Below are 16,378 nucleotides of genomic sequence, written 5' to 3' on the forward strand. Positions count from 1 at the left end.
TCAGAGACCGTGGGTCAGTCTGAAAGGACAACTACTAAGACAGTTATTTTGGTAAATCATTAATTAAAACTGCAGGCTCTGGCTCCTGAGAGCATAAATCTGCCAAGATGAATCCCACAGCAGTCAGGCTTGCCTGCACCAGTGCCTCGCTCCCCACAGCACTAACAATCAGCATTTTCCACATTTTCCATTTTCCTACCCCTACAGCAGGACAACAGCAGCGTTATTTCAGGGCTGTAGAAACAAAGTGTCAATGATTAAGCTAAATACTTCATCTGGGAGAGGGGGTGGGACTTGCCCTGTTCTTTTTCATCCCTTTCAGCCAAATTCCACAGACACAGGGACAGATTTAAAAAGTCAAACAGAGAGGTAGGGGCAAAAATAATGAACTTTTCTGCACTAGGAAACTCCTCTCTGTGCTAAAGAAGGTCGGGGAAGTGGAATGGTGAAGCAGGAAAAGAGAACACTCATTGAGGGAAGGGGCTCTGGGTACTGGAGGTTCTGCCTCCAAGAAGGAACAAGAAACTCATTCCTCCTCCTTGGCAAATCACCAGCACATTCAGACTGAAATCCCCCAACAGGAAGAGTTCCAGAGCTCCCTTAAGAGCTGCTGAGCAGGGAATAAGTCAATCATTATTCAGAAAGGCTCTTGGAGACACGAGGCTTTAGCTGTTCCCTCAGAGAATGTGCCTTGCAGCCAGAAGGACACGATGTCCTCTATTCCCCAGGGACACAAAGCTGACCTTGCTGAGCCGCTGGTCCCTGCTCAGAGGAGCTGAGAGCATCGAGCAGAACACTTGTGCCATCTGCAGGCACTGGCAGAGCCACAAGCCCTGCCAGGCCAGCCCTGGATCCTCCCCTTGGAACAGGGACACAATCCCTGAATGGTTTGGGTTGGAAAGGACCTCAAGGCTCATCTCCTTCCACCCTCTGCCCATGGGCAGGGACACTTTCCACTGTCTCAGGGTGCTCCAACCCCAAATCCAACCTGGCCTTGGGCACTTCCAGGGATGGGAAACCCTGCTTCACACCCTGGTACAAAAATATTCCATGCCCAGTAGGAAACAGTGGTTTAAGGAATATACTTTAAGCTGAAAAAAGCTTTTCCTAACTCATTTCAGTGTGATTTGCAAGCTTGGGGATTAAATGACCAAGGCAGCACATTCCAGGCTATAAATCAAACAAAAGCTAAAACAAATCAAACGAAATACCTAAGAACCAGTGCAATTCTGCCTCATTAAACCTGATTTTACATCTCACATCCAAAATCTTCAGCGAGTGACACAAGTTTCAAAGCTGCAGAGCCAGGCAAGAAGAGACACAAGAGCTCCTGACCTGTGACAGGGTCGTTTTCCAAGGACATTCGGCTGAAGGCAGGAGTGGCATTGGAGATATCAGACAGTGTGCGACGAGCAATGGCAACGGGGAGAGGTGGCTTGGGGACATCGTAACCATCTTCTTCATTCTCTGGCTCCTCAGGGCCATTGCTGGCAGTGGCTGCTGCCAGGTTCCCTTCATCTGGAAGAGGAGGCACGTTCTGAGCTCTGGAACCGAGCTGTCTCTCAAGGCAGACTCTGCTCCCCCAGTTCCCAAGCACTGACAGGACACACAGCTGAAGTTTAGCTGCTAAAACCTCACACTGAATGGCAGCTCTTTCTAATTTCTATGATTTTTAACCTGATTTTCTAAGGGGAAATTAGGTTAAAATACTTGATAGATGCAGTGTGCATGCACAGACTCATACTTCCACATACATCCCAGCTATTTTAACAACAAAACCAAATGTAATTCCTTTCTATCAGCCTAAAATGCTGCTCCCCTGGGAGCAATTCATTGTACCCCAGCTCCTCAGCTGCTTTTTAGCACGCCCACTCACCAGAAGTGTTGACAGCCTCGAAAGCAGAGGATGCTGCTTGGGAGTGAATGTTGTACATTGCTTCATACATGGAGCCCTCGGGCTGCTGGTCACAGTCCAAAACTCTGAGGGAGAGAACACATTCCCCCTCACACAGGTGGCCACCACCTCCACCCTTCCCTGTGATAGAGTTTGTGCACAGCTTCTTGCTCCTAGGTGAAGCCACCACTGCCCTGTGAAATATTTGTTCTAGAAAATGCTCAGTGAATGTTTGTTGCAGTGCAGCGCATCAGCTTAAGAGAGTTAAAATGATACCACCAAAAATTACATTTTAATAAGAGTTTTGAATTTCAAAATTTGATTGTGCTCCTCAAAAAGGTTCTTGGCAGAGAGAGTGGGAAGGAAGGGGATATCTGAGTCCTTTAATACTGTACAAGGACTCTGCACAAGAGCAGTGGTCACATTTCCTTTATTGCTATTTTAGTCAAGATCTGGTGAATATCACTGAGGGAATTCAGAAATCTGAGCGAGCAAAATTCCCACCCTACTGTCCCAAATGTGCTGCCCCAGAGCTGGGAGGAGGAAGTGCAAAACCAGGCAGAATCTCACCGTAAACTCTGAGTCATTTCCAAAGGCATTTTGAGCTCTGGTTTTTGCACAGCAGGACCTGGAGGCACCACAGGCAGAGAGGATGGTGACATGTATTCGGTGTCCTCATCGCTCTCAGACTGCTCCCCAGGAGGCAGTTTTGGTACAGGCAATGGTCTGGAGGCAGGAGAAACAAGATATAAAACATTTACAGCAAATCTAATTAACACCAAGGTGCCCTTTAAAATCCTCAGTCCCCTCACAGCAAGTCTGTCTAAAGAAATAATTTGGTTTTCAGGACGCAGCCCACAAGGTCATGGTGCAAAAGGAAGTGACAACATCATGTACATTTACATCACACAAAACCCCGCTCAAAAGTGAATTTATTAAAGAGCTGACGGCAACTGGAGCCTGATTCCTACAGCCCAGGGGAACTCCCACCACCCCCCACAGCTCTTTGGGATGCTGATTTCAGCCGCTTTCTCAAAATTGTGTTTTGAATCTGTCAGAGTTTAAAACTAAGGCTGAAAGAGTTGTGCCAGTTCTGTCCCTGGCACCAGCCACCCTGCAATTCCCACTCTGTAAGGTATAAAAAATCCCAACAGACCTGGCAGCTAAGGAGTAGATGGCATTGGCAGACGAGGAGGGTTTGATTTTGGGGTGTTCACACTCTGAGGTTGCTGCTGGACCACTGGTGGAGCTCTGGAAGACAAAATTCACAACCAGGAATCAGAAATAACGCATGTCCCAGTCCAACTGCAAAGCCACTGTGGAATGAAGCATCCCGATTTATTCCACAGAATTTACTCACACCTCAGAAATCTAGGAATTCCCTGACAGCTTTCCCTCAGCTGAGGGCATCGCAGGGGTTTTCCTGCAGGAAGAACTTCACAGGTTTTGAGATTCCAGCGGCCTTGGCAAATTCAGCTGAAACAGCTCAAAATGGGAGCCAAGAGGAAAAGGATGCAGACAAGCACACGCATTTGGAGACAGGATGACAACGGTGCACGTGCCATTTTCTTAGAAAATCTGGCTAAAAATGTGCTTGCTTTCAATTTTAGAAAGCTGGAAGCATTAGAAGGAAAAATTAAGGGAACGGAATCAAGGAAAGCAAAACTGCCTGCAATTTCTTCTAGAGAACAAAACGTTGGACTACTCAGTTCACTGGTAACAGGTGAACAGACCCAAGTGGAACTCAGACTTTGCCCAAACAGCTGTAACATCTGATGTGTGCAGGTTTCTCAGGGCTGAAAAGCCAGCAGAGCAAACCAGACTTTTCCAGGTAACAACAGAAAACCTTCTTGGCTTTTCAACGCTGAAAAGTGAACAGCGAAAGGTGAACGATGATCAGGCCTTGCGGCTCATAACTGCTGAAACTGGGATTTCAACCTTGCTCCCAAGAGGAACGACAGCATTTCCCTTGCCTGGAACTCACCAGCTCCTTTCATCTCTCTCACGACAAAATCCCACTCCTCAGCGTGAGAAGCTGCTGCCTCATCTCCCAGATCCCCCCCAGCCCCACCACACCTACTCACCCCCGGGTTGTCCAGGCTGAGCGTGCTGCCGAGCCGCAGGCCCTCCGCCCTGGCTTCCAGCTGGGAGGGCAGCGAGAAGGGGAGCGAGTGCCGGTTGGACAATTCCCTGCCAGCCCAGGGCTCCGCGGCGCCCACAGCCACCGCCGGCGCTTTGGCGATGGCTCTGCCCGGCCACGGCTCGCCCTGGCGGCTGGAGGGCAGCGGGGGAGGCTTGTCCCTGCCGGCACAGTCCCCCGGCGTGCAGGGCAGGGGCCGTCGCTGCGGGCGGCTCTCGGTGCCCAGGGCGTGCGGCCGGTCCGGGGGCGGCGGCGGGGGCAGGTCCCGGAGCGTGGGTGGGATGGGCAGAGGTTTGTCCTTGTGCAGAGCACCGGGGGCGACCTGCGGGGAGGAGGAGTGCAAAGCAGCGCTTAACGCGGGCGGCCCGGCCAGCAGAGATAAACGGGAGGGAGGTGGCGGCGGCAGCCAGAGTTTTTGGGGTGGTTTCATCTGTTTTTCTAAGGGATTATCTCTGAGAATTCGGAGATGTCTCCACACCTTCTGCACAGGCTCGAGGAGATAACACAGGAACTTATGTGCATTCCAGCCAGGCTCTGAACAGCCCCGATTCCTCTTCTTGAGGGAAAACATGAGCTCACAGCAGCCTCAGCTTGGATTCCAAATAGAGCCTCAGCATGATTTAAAAAAATGATTCGATCGTGGGTTATTTGTACAAGTTAACATTCATCAGTCAGTGATGAGTAGTCACAGAAACAGGTACTTTTCTCTGCCTGAACTTTCCTAATTTCATTATTTCATCCGAACCAGATGAAGAACTGCTGCTGCATCTCAAGAACCATTAACTCGAAGCCACCAAGATCACCCTACCACCTTCTGCTGATCAATCAGAAAGCCAGTTCATTTCTCCCAGTCACACACATTGAATTCCTTCCCTCATTTTCTATCTAAAAAAAATGCTTGATGTAAAAATGAGGGCAGAGAAGTCGGGAGAGAAATAGGATACCTCCTGTATCAGCTAGAACAAAATATGAGGAAAATCCAGAAGGTGCAGGGAGCAGGGATTGAGGGTAAAAACCAGAGAACGTGGCAGTAGCAATAATAATTTGGTACTTCAGGATTCCAGACAGAAAAGGAAGGAAGTACTTGGGGCCGTCAGAGAGAACATGTTGGGGTCACCAGTTGGTTCTGCCCCACCCGAACGGCAGCTGAAGGGGAAGGAGGTGTGTCCGACCTTGGAAGCCGTGCCGGGGCTGGAGGCTCCGGGCGGGTTGGCCACTCGCTGCTGCAGCAGGTCCAGGCGGGGCGGCACGGGAGGGAGGGCGGCCTGAGGAGCCAGCGAGAACGGCGAGGGAGGACGTTCCACCTGCCAGGGCACAGCACACAGCTCAGCCCGCACAGCTCCTGTCCTCGGGAGAGGCTCCCGGAGTAACAGCTGTCCTCCAGGAACGATGGCAGCGCCCGGCACTGCAGCGCTCGGAGCAGCCCGAGCTGAGGCACCGCTGAAATGCACACTTAGCAACAAAACAGCTCTGATGGAGTTACGGACCTGCCTGAGCAGGGACAAGCCGCTTTTCGACACCAGAGGGCACGATCTGCTGCAAAGCCTCCTGTGCGCACTGCTTTCACTACAGGGCGCTGGTGTGCACCAAACCCTCCATTTTTGTCCCTGGAAAGCTGGGTTTTAACTTAACAGAGCAGCACAGTGCCTGCTATCCTCTTTATTTTCTCTTTTTTTACAATCAAAGCTAGTGCTGCCTCATTTTGAAAAGCTTCACGTATGTTTGAGCTCATTAAAGCCAACGAAATACCAACGTTGACAGGATGTCACACCAAGAAAATTGCTTTGCTGCCCCAAAATATGTATAAAAAGCCCTCCGGGAATAGTGTTTACTGACTAGAACATTATTTCACAGGATGGAAGATAAAGGGAAATAAGACTCCAGGCAAACCAGAGGTGAAGATTCTTTCTGACCAGGAAATGCAGCTTAATTTAGTTGATTCAGGTATTAAAAATTAGCTATATTCAAACCCACTTCCCTATGCAGTTAAAAAAAAAAAAATGCAAGAGCAGCAATCAGATTTTGAAATGGGAAATGAAAATGAAGTGAAAAAGCCATGCAGGGATCCACAAAGAACGCCTGTACACAGCTCCTGGAGGGAAGCAGCACTAAAGGTAGACTTATCACACCTTTATTAAATAGATTTATCAGCCACCACATAAAAAGGTGACAGCCAAATTGAGTTCCTCAGCAGAACAGCCTGCCCTCGACCCTGTTATTCATCAGGACCTTGGGAAGGCTGTACCTGCCTGCCTGTATCCATCACTGGGGAAAAATGGATGAATTTCTGCTGATCTGGGTGAATTCTGGCTTGGAAATCAAAGTCTAACACACAGAGCAGTGTTCCAAAGCCAGATCTTCCATTCCAACAGGTCAGGCCAGTTTTTTCACCCCTCTGGGGATTCCTCCAAGACAACAAACAAAAGATCAAAGGCTTCAAAGTGTGATCCCAAACTGCCAGTGTGAAGTGAGCTCACAAATCTGGACCTAAATCCCCGCTTTCCATCGGGAGCAGGATCTTTACTGTCACACAGTCTGACAACCCTCCCAGGCACAACCCACCGAGAGAAAACTGCTGGAGAAGAGGCCCTGCCACACTGATCAGCACCCACTGCAGTGAGCTTACTTTGGTACCAGCGAGTTCTTTCATCATGAAGAGGGAATCGTCGGCTTTGTCATCGTCGTCATCGTCGTAATTGGGAGAGGGGGTTCCTTCTGCCCCTTGCCTGGACAATCCTCCTCCTCCTCTGGGATCAAAGGGATCCACCACGATTGGCTCCGTGCCTTTGATCTCACAGCGGCAGAAGGGACAACCTTGGCCTTCAGATTCCTGCAGGGGACAGAAGAGATCTGTCACAGCAGCCTTTGGGGCACACAGATTGTCACCTGCCCCAGAAACAAACCTGCTTTTTGGCAGGGAGCTTTCAGCTCAGAGGAAGGCAAAGGCAAACTGGGCTAGAAATATGGAATATTTTCTCCTTCAAGTAGCAAAACAACACCTTAGGAAGTTTTCACAGTTTTTCCTTATTCCATATTGAGAGATCAGGCATCTAAAGAGCTGCTGATGCAGTGACATTATGAGATAATGTTTCTGCTACCATCCCTCCACACCTGAACAGCTCTGAGAAGAGAATATATCTGTAAAAGATCAAGCAGCTGCCCTCAGAGAGATAAAGAAGAGGCCAAGGCTCACCTGCCAGGCTGTGAGACAGGAGGTGCACATCAGGTGCCCGCAAGGTTCAATCTTCACGTCCTTGTCGTTCTCAGCGCAGATTTTACACAGCTGGAACGTGGAGCCCATCTCACAGTACAGCTCATATTGTTCCTGAGGGAAGGACAGCACCAATCACAGGGAGAACAGAAATATGCAAAGATTTCTCTGTCATTTTACGTGCTAGATGCATCTATCAAGCTCTGAAAAAAGTGGAATTCAAATTATCCAGTAATTTTCATTTAAGCATCCCAAGAAAAGCTGGGTTCAAGACAAGGCACACAAGCGTCAATGTTGGCAGAACATTCTAAAAATAAACCCTTAAAATCTCTCTTTGCAATCTCATCTGCCCATCCTTATCATGCAAAGATTTCTGTGATTCCTGTCAAATACTGCAGCCCTAAAAACAAGCTTTGGGAATACCAAGAACTGGATGAACAGCTAAGGAGGGTAGAAACCAGGGAGAAAGGCAGAGAGTTTGATGGAATGGGATATTTTACTCACCTGTGTAACTTTAATGTGGTCCTGAGGTGTGGGCTCACACAAGCCAGTCAAGTCAGGATTCTGATTCCGACCATCAGGAAATAAATAACTGGAAGAAGTTGGGGAAGAAAATATCTCAATACGTGCCTGGACACACACACATAGCTAAGGTTTCTTTTGGAGGTGGGAAGGGAAGAGAGAATGAAGGTGAGAAGCAAGGGGTGGGAATTTAAGGTATTCTGAGTTCTAAAGTTTTGGAAGGATTTTATGATTGGACCAAAATCAACCACTTTACTCTCAAAGTATTGGTTCAAATTAAGGGTTTGACAAAAAAAAAAAAAAAAAAAAAAAAAAAAAAAAAAAAAGGATTTATGAGAAGGGAAACACTGCTGCACATTTATCATCTGCTACTGCACAGCTCTCCAGTGCACAGACAGCTGTCATTAATTCCTGAGTGCCAAAATAGCTCAGCAATGAGTTATTCCACTGACAGCAATGGGACTATTCAAAATGTAACTGCTTTTTTGTCCTGATTTTTATAAAGTTACTTACAAGCCTTCCCTGAAGCCATCAATCAGTGCTTGGAAAAGAGGTTTGTTGTGGGGGATTGTCTGGAGAATGTTCCCATCTGCAGTGACGTAGCCGATGGCCCACTGACCCAGGCGGGTACAGCTCAACCGGAAAATGTAACTAAAAACACACAGAGGAAAAGAAACTTCAGCTTGGAGCAGACAGAAAAGATTAAATGACAAGTAAGCAGCCTTTGTTTGGCCATATCAAGACAGCAAATAAAAATTAGTAGGGATAACTTGATGATTTGTAGCAGCTTTCGTCACTTAACCCCCAGGCAGTTCAAAGGGGAACTTTGCAATGTGATGCAAAATGAGAAAAGAATCCAAGCACTGGCCTCCAGGTGAAATTAAACCCAGAATCCAGAGCAAGAGAAGTTAACATCCTTAAAATCATTTGTTTCAAACTGACTTTCAAAAAGCCAGCACACAAACAGACTACAAGGAGGTCTCCATGTTTAAAAGCTGCCCAGAAGTAACCCCACGAGCTGCAGAAAGGAGCACAGATAATCTGCCAGCCCCGCTGCAGTCAGTGGTGGCAGCCAGAACCTCGCAGCAGGGCCCTGCAGGCTGAGCTCCCTCTCACCTGCCAGGTTTGTGGATGAATTTCTGAAGCCGGGCCTTCACCTCGTCATAGGTGAGGAATGCCATATACCCGGGGTGAGTCACTGCCAGGCTGTTCCAGTTCCTCAGCAAGGACGACCAGGGCTGGGGAAGCACCAAAGAAACTAATTAACCACACGCTTCTGCAAAGGGTCAGTATCCCTGAATGAAAGGGCTCTTCAGCTCCAGAAACATGCTTCTGTTCCACCACAAATCCAGTAAGGAAAGCAAAACATTCATTCCCGTGCAGCACTTGGCATTTGAGTTTCTTGCTTGTTGGGGATAAAATCAGTGCCTAAGACAGACCTTAATCAAAACTCCTTTAATAAATACAAAAGAAGTCACTGAGGTCACAGCTTAAGAACAGCCATCAATCAATTGTGCTGCTCCTGCAGAGAAAATGATTCATTCCCCAGCCAGGGATAAAGGCAGGAGTTTAATGAGATTCCTGATTATGCACAGGCCCAGGAACCATGACTGGTCTGCTCCCCAACACTTCCTGCATGGCCTGGGGACAGTGCCCTCCCCTCTGTGTCTCAGATTCACTGTCTGTAACTTGTGACTGTTCCTCACCAACCCAACCTCACCGGGGTGTGGCTGCTCTCAGGTCTGAATAAAGAAACCAGCACACACATCTCAAATATTGTTCAAAACTATGCCCCAAAAGACATACCAGCAATTTGAAATCTCTCAACCCTGAGAATGGCTTGGGTCTGTAAATCACACCTGATTTTTCCACGTTTCTTAACCCATCTACAAGAAGGTATCAGCACTCCCTAAGAACTCTACACCCCCTGGAATTTGCAGCAGCTCTTGACTTGTTCTTTATGTACAACACTTGGAAAAAGTGCTGAATGAGATCAGCTGCATTGCAACACCAAACATGGGAATTTCTCATCTAGACATATCTTAATTACAACCCACCCTATCACATGGGAAAAGGCGAGTCAGAGCCAAAGAAGTAAGTGATTGTTCTTGCAAATACCCAATTGTACCATCAGAAGCTGTGTTTTTGAACTTAACGCTATTAGAGGGGAAGGATTTTACCTACTATTAATATCCCTTCAGTGATACAGAGATTTCTCACATACACAGACACGTTCACAACATCCTGGCTGGGTCAGTTCAAAAGATAGGAAACACAAATTTCCATGCTCGAGCTCCATCCTGAACAACCCCCCCCTCTCCATGGAAAATAAATCCGACAATAAAGAAAGGGATGAGGAAAGACAGAGTGATAAACTAAGCTTCACATTTCCTGGCTTGCAGAAGCTGTGTCAGAGCTTCAGTCTCAAAGTGACCTTTGAAAGAGAAAACCTGATTCATGGCAGGATGCTGAATGGGCCTGGGAATTGCAGGGTATATTTAGGGATTTTTTTTTTATTCTACAGCCAGAAATATCACCCACCTTTACTGCCATATGGGGTCTTAAGCATTACTCCTTAAGGGATGGAGGGCAAGACAAAGAAATCCCATACAGTATAAATGATGTATGTAAAATGTTGGCTTGGATATAAAAAAGGGGTGAGACACTTCAAGTGATTCCCATTCCCCAATTCTTACCTGGAAGAGTCGTGTGAAGATGTCAAACTCAAACACTGAAATGTAGTCATTGCAGGTCAGGTCGATGGTTGACTTCAGGGCCATGGCCTCCAGCCCTGAGCTGATGGGATGCACCTCGTGCAGGGCCTGCCGGAAACTCTTCCAAGGAACAATGGTCCTGGGGAAAAGCAGGGAGTGGGAAAGGGCTGAGGACCACCACCACCACGTCCACACCTACACATTGTCTCTGTGAGCAGCCGTGTTGTGGTAACAGAACAGAGAAAAATCGAAAACTGCCCCAAGAGATTTATTCACGTCACACAAACACAGATTTCTTGGTGCTGCAGGAAATCAGCGGCCAAATGAACTTAAGGCAATTTTCTCTGCACGTGCAAGATTTTGGAATTAGGAGTCCCCCTCTGGTTTCTCTTTTCCCTCTTTCTGCAGATCTGGCACAGCATCACTTGATAATAATCTCACAGCGTTGCAGCCGGTAGAGAAAAACTCTAGATGGTTAAAAAGAAAAAAAGCTGCAAACAACTCTCTAAAGAAGGATTAACTGGAGAAGGAAGATAATCAGAAGCCAAAACACAGGCTCCTGTTTAAAGGAATATTTTCCTTTTCTTAATATATCAAGTGGCATAGAAACACAGAAAGAAAATGCCTCACTTCAGACAAGTGTGCTATTCACAAGTAAATACATTATGGCTTTTTGTTCTGACAGCTACTAATTAAACCCTTTAGGTGAAGTACCTCAGTTCCCTCAGTTTGAAAGCAGTACCCAATCCATTAACTTTAATCCCCAAACATTGCTGTGAACACCTCCACGGTTCATTTAGTCAGTGTTTCGTTAGATACAGAAATTAAACCTGACATTTCAGCAGTCTGCACACAAAGACTGCTGCATTTCCCCTTCCCCTTCGCTCCTAGCAAAGCCATTTTGCAAACAGAAATTCAGAGAAGAGAGGTGAGTAAATGATTGGAAAGACTAATTGGAGGGAAGATGAAAAGAATATAATATTATGGCTTAGCTAAAGAACAACCCATGTTGGGGGCAAGGTAACCTTTGGAAGAAGAAAGGATTGTTTTGCACAGCTTGTAGAGCTTACTTACAAGTTAAAGAATTAAATCAAGGAGAGGAAAATTTAAGCTGAATAATCAAGGGAGACACTGTGACAATACAAGAGTCTCCTGGGGAAACTGGGGAAAGATTCATCACTTGACACATTTAAAACCAGAGAGGACAAAAACTGGGAAATTTAATGTAGGAACAATTCCTAGGTCTCTCCCATCATTTATTTTAACCTGACAAAGCCCAACAGAATTCTTAAAAAACCACTCTGTGCAATTTTCTCCCACACCTCTATTTCTAAGCAGAGTTAGAAACTTACTTTTCACCAAAAGCCTTTCTCCAAAATTCTGCAGCATCTGCCTTGGTGATCCGGAACGTGTCTCCCTGGAAGAGGCCACTGGGGAAAATCCCTTTGAGTTCTGCCAGCATGTGGCTGAATATCAGGGACAATTTGGTCAGGTTCCTCCTGCAAAGGACCACAGAAATTGTTTATTTTAGAAAATAAAAAAGCGTTTAGCATTCTGAGCAAAGCAGAAGCAGCACTTATTGCAATTCAAGGATGATCCCAGCATGCAAAACTCTTATTTGGGGCTCTCTTTCAAGGTTCTTCCCAGCATTCAGAACATCCAAACCATGGGAACTACCAGCAAGACCTATGTTTGTCAAGACACTTTCCACAATGACAAAATCTGTATAATCTCTTTAAGGTGGGCAGGCAAAAATCCTCCCGTGGAAAAACACACTCCCAGAAAACGTGCAAAACCAATACTCAGACCTCACCTACTGAGTATTGGGGGCTGAAAATTCCTTTTGAGAGCACATAAAACTACTCCTGCCCCGGACAATGGAAGCTGAACATCTTTCCAGGTGTCCAGAGGCTCCTAACACAATAGATTAGCTCAGGGAACGTCTAACTGATCATACCAGGCCCAAGGGAATGCAAGAACACCTGCAGGTTTTTCCTAAAATGGTAACGACTTACACACAAAAGCTCCACGGTCAGGGCTCTCAAATATATCGTGTTTAATTATCCAACTTGAATTACAGCTGGTACCTCAAGTCCCTTCTCTGCCTGATGACACACTGAGACATCAGGAGTGCTCTCTCCCACAGGATATGCCCTTTTTTAAGCTGGAGTGGAAAAGCTGGAGAAGAGAATAGATATTTTCTGCCGTTCTAATCACCAGAGGCACCTCTTCCCCTCACTCCTTTATCAAAAGAAAGGATGCCTCTCTTCTCCTCCACTCCACTGCTAGGAAAACTTCCTGAAAAGAGGCAGGGAGATTTCCAGGCCAGAGGGGTTTTATTTCACCCCCCACATCACGTGCTTGAAGGTAAAAGAAGGAACTGACATCATGTGGGCAAGTACAACTTGTGAGCTGTGCCCAACACACCAGAGCTGGGCAGAAAACTGCACCAGCCACCCAGGCATGGCACAGAGTCACTGACGGCCCTGATTATTCCACATTGAACACAGAGGGAGGGAACACCCCCAGTCACATTGGATTTGCTTGTTTTCCCATCTCTCTCCCTGAGTTTGCTGCTGTTGCAGAAGACACTTGTGTTTGGCAGCAAACTCCACTCCCCCAGGCTCCAGCCTTTCACCAGTTTCTGGGATTTTGGTTGGATTGCTTCCTATTCACTTCATCTTGGATGTTTTTCAGATACCACTTGCTCCAAACATGCTACTCCCGCTCGAAGGACTCATCCTGCTAATGTGCCTGATTGCAGAACTGACCTCCAGCCTTTCCACACAAATTCCATGGACATTTGGGACATTTCCCAGATTTTCACAGGGTCTAGACCCAGTTGGAAGTGACCATATTGATTGACATATATTCTAGTATTTACTCAGCCCTCATGAGCCCTTTCTCCATGTCCTGACAGTCTGGGGAGATAAGAAGGGCCCAAACCTCTAAATTTTCTCTGACAGCCGTTCTCTCTTATCCCTCTTCATTCAGCTACATTTTCATTTGTGTGCAACAATGAAAGCCACCCAAAGTCTTTACGGACAGCACCAGCTACACAAGGAATTCTGGGTTTTTTTGTCATTTCACACATGTCCAACAACAGCAGGTGCTTGGGATTAACACGAGGAAAAACCCCCAGCTGCTTTTCCAGGAGCTGTCCCATTGCCCAGCTGTCTCTGGATGCGGCACACACTCAAACTGGTATTTTAAAGCAGTTCTACAGATTGGGTTTGGCACATTAAGCAACGCAAAGCCTCCTATTTCTCTTTGCATTTACGAGGGGAAGGCTCAGATTCTGAGCTCGTGGTACAGGGAGGATGATTTATCTGTAAATTCACACCCCAGCTCCCTCCCTCAGGGAGATTCCCAGCGTGTCCCTGCGATGCCCTGGTCTGATAAACACTAGAAAAACTGCAAATCACAGGTGGGAGCTGCGGACTTCCGAAAGCCCTCACTTCCACAAAATGGCAAAAAAAGAGAACAGTTTGTGTTAGTGCAAGATAAAAAAGCAAACACCAGGCTGGTATCGATCATTTAATCCACCTACGACTCGAGCAAAAGAGTTTGGGGCTGTTCTTAACTGAGTTTATAAAAATAGAGGCCTTAATAAACCTGCTAATGAATTTGTACTCTCCTACCGCTGCCCAGCACAACGTGGGGAAATTTGGGGACGACAGACAAGCACTTGGATGCATTTCTGACCCTGAACAAGTGCATGGTTTAAACAAAACACTGCAAGAAGCCAGGGAATATTCCTGTGTCCCTTGTTTATCTCTTCTGCCTCAGCTGAGCGCCAGGAAGTGCTTGCACTCCGCTGAGCACATCAGTTAATGAGAGAAGTAAGGACTTCCTCAGGCTTAAGGGTGGATAAACAAATGGTTTTACACACACACACACACTGAAGGGCTCTGTTTCCAAAACCATTTTGGATAGCTGAACATTTTAAGTTCTCTAGGTCATCGTATTTTTTTAATAAATATTCAGCTATATTGTAGGTAAATAACAGGAAAAACCACAGGAAGTGAACATACAGCAAATTGCAGAACAGTTCGTGTTGGTGGCTTTTATATACAGCAGTTACCAATCCTATGCTAAAAGGACAAACATTTTCTTTATTTTAACAATTTACATCTTTGTAAATTTGTACAGACCAAATAAACACTTGCAATTATAGACAATATTTTTATTGGCACATCAAAGCTTACTGATGATTGTGTTTTATTTTCAGCAATGTCAGAACTGTCCTTACTGCCATTGCTTCAACTAAACAGATGTGAATGGACTCCCAGAAAAGGGGGCATATATATTTAATATATTTATTTGTGGGTCTTAGACTGGACATTCCCAAAGAGTTTTGGCCACAGACCTGCAGCAATGCCCCATGATGGCCATTTTTCTTAATTTTACCTAAACACAGTAATCCACACAAAACCATCACCAAGGGCTCCACCAGAGACAAGTTCACTCACAAGAACTCAACCTTACAAGTCAAAAAATTAAACCTTACAAGAATTAATGAGAATTAAATCTTACACGTTAAAGAATGACACGCCAAGCCCAGTTTGGGAAGAGCTGACTGCAGCACCTAAATCCTGCTGCTGGGGAATTTAAACACCTGGCACCCGAGCACTGCTGAAAACGTTACCCAGGGAGCTCCGGCCACACCAGTGAACTGTCCCCAGGCAGCTGCAGCAACACCTGTGCCAGCTTCAAAGAACCAGAGCCTGGGTCTGTTCTGCGCTTGCAGCAACAGCTGAGGTGGGATTTCACATCTATGTGCAAAAGCTTTTGGTTTATTATGGTCAGAAATAATGAATCAACGAGTGAAAGCGTAAAAAGCTAAATATTTTTTCCACTGTATACAGTAACCAAGTGTTTCACTTGCGAGGAACACCTGCAGCTCCAGCGTGGAGGGATCGGTCCTCGCGGACACAGAGTGAGCTGAGAATTGTTTCAGACACAGCTCCAGTTCGGCTGCAGGCCCTGCAGTCAAACACAACTTTGGGGAACCAAAACCAGCACGAAGCAAGAGAGTTTCCTCAGTTACCCCATGCCCACGGACAGGCTCCCTCCTCCTTCCCGCTCCGAGCCCCCTCTGCCGCGGCTCTGCTCCTTCCTTCCTGCCCCAGGATGGGTTTGCTCCACGCGTTTCTGTGCAATTCAAGAGGCTGAGGAGAAACTTCCAGGCGCAGCCGCCCACTGCCAGCCCCAGCTGGGGGTTCTGGTGGTGTTGTCTCTCCCCAGACCCTCAGCAGATTTTTCTTTCCCAGTTTCCTGGACAAAAGTGTTTTTCCAGTGCATGGGCTCTGTCTTGGAAAGCCATTAAGGGCAGAAGATGGTTTAATCAGGGATGTCTCTCTCAGCCACGTTGACACAATTAGTTAAATTAATGTGCTTCCTGACTAAATGCCTTTTCCCCTCAAGGCAACGTTAACGTGGCACAACCATTTCCGCCACTGCCAGCTAGGATTTTTTTCATTTTCTTCCAGGATTTCTCACCTCCTTCAGAGCTACCCAGCTGACACGGTATAATTTAGTTCCTCACACGTAGCAAGGATCAGCTCCACAGGCTGATTTAGTCACAATATTGTGCTCACATGCCATAATCTGACGTGCACACGCTGTCGTGTCTGTAAAGCTCATTCTGTTGAAGGCATGTCACAAACACAGAGGAATTATGAGCTGGAGCACAAGAAACCGACCTCAAAATGCTTCACTTCTCTGTAATTATTGTCCTTATTTCTTATTCTTGCACTCTTACCACCAGATTCTGTTTAGGTGACAGGGTTAGCATCCACTGGAGGTAAGTGCAAGCGCCACTGCTTATGAAAACACAAACCACAAACCCGCAGGCTTTTTCCTATAACTGCATCTTACAATTTTATACCTGAAGA

General features: G+C 46.6%; 1 protein-coding gene across 1 annotated transcript in view; it reads right to left on the bottom strand.

The window, feature by feature from the left end:
* The window catches only part of CBL (Cbl proto-oncogene), a 34,178-nt gene that overhangs the window by 5,332 nt on the left and 12,468 nt on the right, over positions 1–16,378 (bottom strand). Inside the window, exons 3-15 of the mRNA XM_040084965.2 lie at positions 11,834–11,980; positions 10,464–10,620; positions 8,884–9,005; positions 8,281–8,418; positions 7,750–7,837; positions 7,228–7,359; positions 6,661–6,864; positions 5,207–5,338; positions 3,979–4,356; positions 3,051–3,145; positions 2,465–2,620; positions 1,877–1,980; positions 1,336–1,518 (exon numbers count right to left, since the gene is read on the bottom strand). Coding sequence (XP_039940899.1) covers positions 1,336–1,518; positions 1,877–1,980; positions 2,465–2,620; positions 3,051–3,145; positions 3,979–4,356; positions 5,207–5,338; positions 6,661–6,864; positions 7,228–7,359; positions 7,750–7,837; positions 8,281–8,418; positions 8,884–9,005; positions 10,464–10,620; positions 11,834–11,980 — 2,036 coding nt within the window. The remainder of the gene's footprint in view (positions 1–1,335; positions 1,519–1,876; positions 1,981–2,464; positions 2,621–3,050; positions 3,146–3,978; positions 4,357–5,206; positions 5,339–6,660; positions 6,865–7,227; positions 7,360–7,749; positions 7,838–8,280; positions 8,419–8,883; positions 9,006–10,463; positions 10,621–11,833; positions 11,981–16,378) is intronic.

This window comes from Hirundo rustica, chromosome 23 (genome assembly GCF_015227805.2).
Source record: "Hirundo rustica isolate bHirRus1 chromosome 23, bHirRus1.pri.v3, whole genome shotgun sequence".
NCBI lineage: Eukaryota > Metazoa > Chordata > Aves > Passeriformes > Hirundinidae > Hirundo > Hirundo rustica.